Raw genomic sequence first — 2,006 nt, 5'->3', positions numbered from 1 at the left:
CATGCAGCTTGGGCTTCACAATATAGATAGAGCCAGTACCTGCCTCTACAGCGATCCTGCCGACTCCTGGATGCTATCAAATTACAACTGTTGCGGCCGACCTGTCGAAGATCGAGCAGTCCAGCTGTGGCAGTGACCAGCGCATCCACCAAGCCCTCGAAGGCCTCATCACCGCGATACCTGTCAAAAACCAACAGATCCCCCCCTTCCACAAGAACCGCATCCGGCCTTACAACACTGCGTCAGTTCTCATATGAATACCCACATTCCTCACCAAAGCCACTACTCTACCTAACACAGAATCAATGCAACTCAAAGACCCCCGAGAAATACCCCACCAGGGAGAGTAACGATTCCCTTTCCTCCAGCCATCCTAAAGGTAAGGTCCGAGTTGAGTCGGCGAGTTACCGACTTGCCGCCTTTCTTGAAACTCGTCTCCAGATCACCTATACACCAATCTGTTCGCCAAGTACTCAGGATGTAACATCCTACCTCGCATAAGGCCGGCCCAGTTAGAGTAAACTCGGGACTTGTCCTCCGCATCAACGGCCGCTACCGAGTCCTCACAGTCCATGATAGCAGTGAGGGCCGACTCGAGGACCACATCGGACAAGCCCATACTATTCTGCTTGCCAACCTAGTGCATGGACGAACTTCCACATCTGGGATGCTACTTGACACTATTACCTGGGATTCCTTGTGGATCTTGATGATTATATGAAGTCCATTGTGAACAAACACAAGATCACCCTTGTTGGCATTACCCCTATACCCAACAAAAGCCGAAGGCGACTTCAGTCCTGCAGGAATACCAAGTTCTCACTCCAGTCACCTTTCCTCCCTATACTCACCAGTAGACTTCCCCGTTGTCGTGCTAGCCACAAGCTGACTCCGATGGTCGACCCAAATAGATGCCAGCTCAGCCCACTGGGCATCAACCAGAGGTAGTATGCCATCCAGCTGCTTGAAGGCGAATCTGCATATGAGGAATTCAGAATTAGAATATACTCAAAACACAACTACTCAAGCACAGCAAGGCCTCGGGAGGGGTCATAGCCTCCAGGACCGGGACGGCCAGGAATCACATCAAAGCCATAAACAGCATCAAAGAGAGAACCCCACCTTAAACGACAGCACTTACGCCAACCAGTGTATACCACCTCGACAAACCCACCTGGCATTAGCTGCATTCAGGGCGTATCTAGCATTGTCGACCGGAACGACGAGTTGTGGACCAGCCAACAAGGACATCTCCGGATCAACGTTAGTGACGCAAATAGTCGTCTTGGTTGTAGGAGGCTCAACCAGATACCTTTACCGAAACCCTCGGAACACGTGTTAGTCCGTACAAGAAAAGCTCACCCTATCCTCTTGAGAAAGCCCTCTTGATCTTCCTTGCAACCACCTTCATACCACTCGTCTATTGCCGCTTGCAGCTCATCTCGATGAGCCAACAAAGCGGCATTTTCATCCGAGAACTCAGCCAGTAGCTTCTCTAGATGCGACCAGAATTCGACCGCACTCACACCCGTACCTGAAGACCAAGGCTACTCAAAGCAACCAATACATCATCAGAATCCATAACGAATAGAATCACCCCTATCCAGATTGTCGAGTATTTACATTATGAAGGCACACTCACCCGGAAGGATATTCTTCTCAATAGCATCCTTCAAAACCTCATGGACCTGGATGTCACCGAAAGCCACGTATTTACCAGTCTCGGTCAGCATACAAGATTAACGATACAATAACAACAGCACTAATCTGCTAACAACATGATAGTCCCTACCCCAACTCGAAACGGCCACACACTCGAAACAATGCCATGAGATCGCCATGCAGTACACCAACACTAGCATATGCATGCATGTTAACCGGGAGCATTTTTGCACGCCCACACCTGCACTCGACCATCGCTGGAAACGCTCCACATGCACTGTCCCGCAGTATCCATATGGAGACAACTCTGCACTGCTGAAGAGGGTGAGCGAGAGCATCACCAC

The 2,006-nt window shown here is 50.2% G+C and overlaps 1 protein-coding gene across 1 annotated transcript; it reads right to left on the bottom strand.

Moving 5' to 3' along the window:
- Window positions 1-15: 15 nt before the first annotated feature.
- Window positions 16-1,769, bottom strand: Pmar_PMAR028722 (Malate synthase G, putative; the record flags this gene model as incomplete). Its single annotated transcript, XM_002771774.1, has 11 exons — window positions 1,643-1,769; window positions 1,363-1,534; window positions 1,175-1,312; window positions 1,024-1,122; window positions 852-976; window positions 688-800; window positions 493-637; window positions 339-446; window positions 234-291; window positions 102-180; window positions 16-39 (listed from the first exon to the last, which is right to left on the bottom strand). Exons 1-11 carry the CDS (start codon window positions 1,731-1,733, stop codon window positions 16-18), a joined length of 1,152 nt encoding a protein of 383 aa, XP_002771820.1. The 5' UTR covers window positions 1,734-1,769.
- Between the last annotated feature and the right edge of the window lie 237 nt (window positions 1,770-2,006).

This window comes from Perkinsus marinus (assembly GCF_000006405.1).
Source record: "Perkinsus marinus ATCC 50983 genomic scaffold scf_1104296962384, whole genome shotgun sequence".
In the NCBI taxonomy this organism is placed as follows: domain Eukaryota; phylum Perkinsozoa; order Perkinsida; family Perkinsidae; genus Perkinsus; species Perkinsus marinus.
This window is presented reverse-complemented; position numbering and strand designations above follow the sequence as displayed.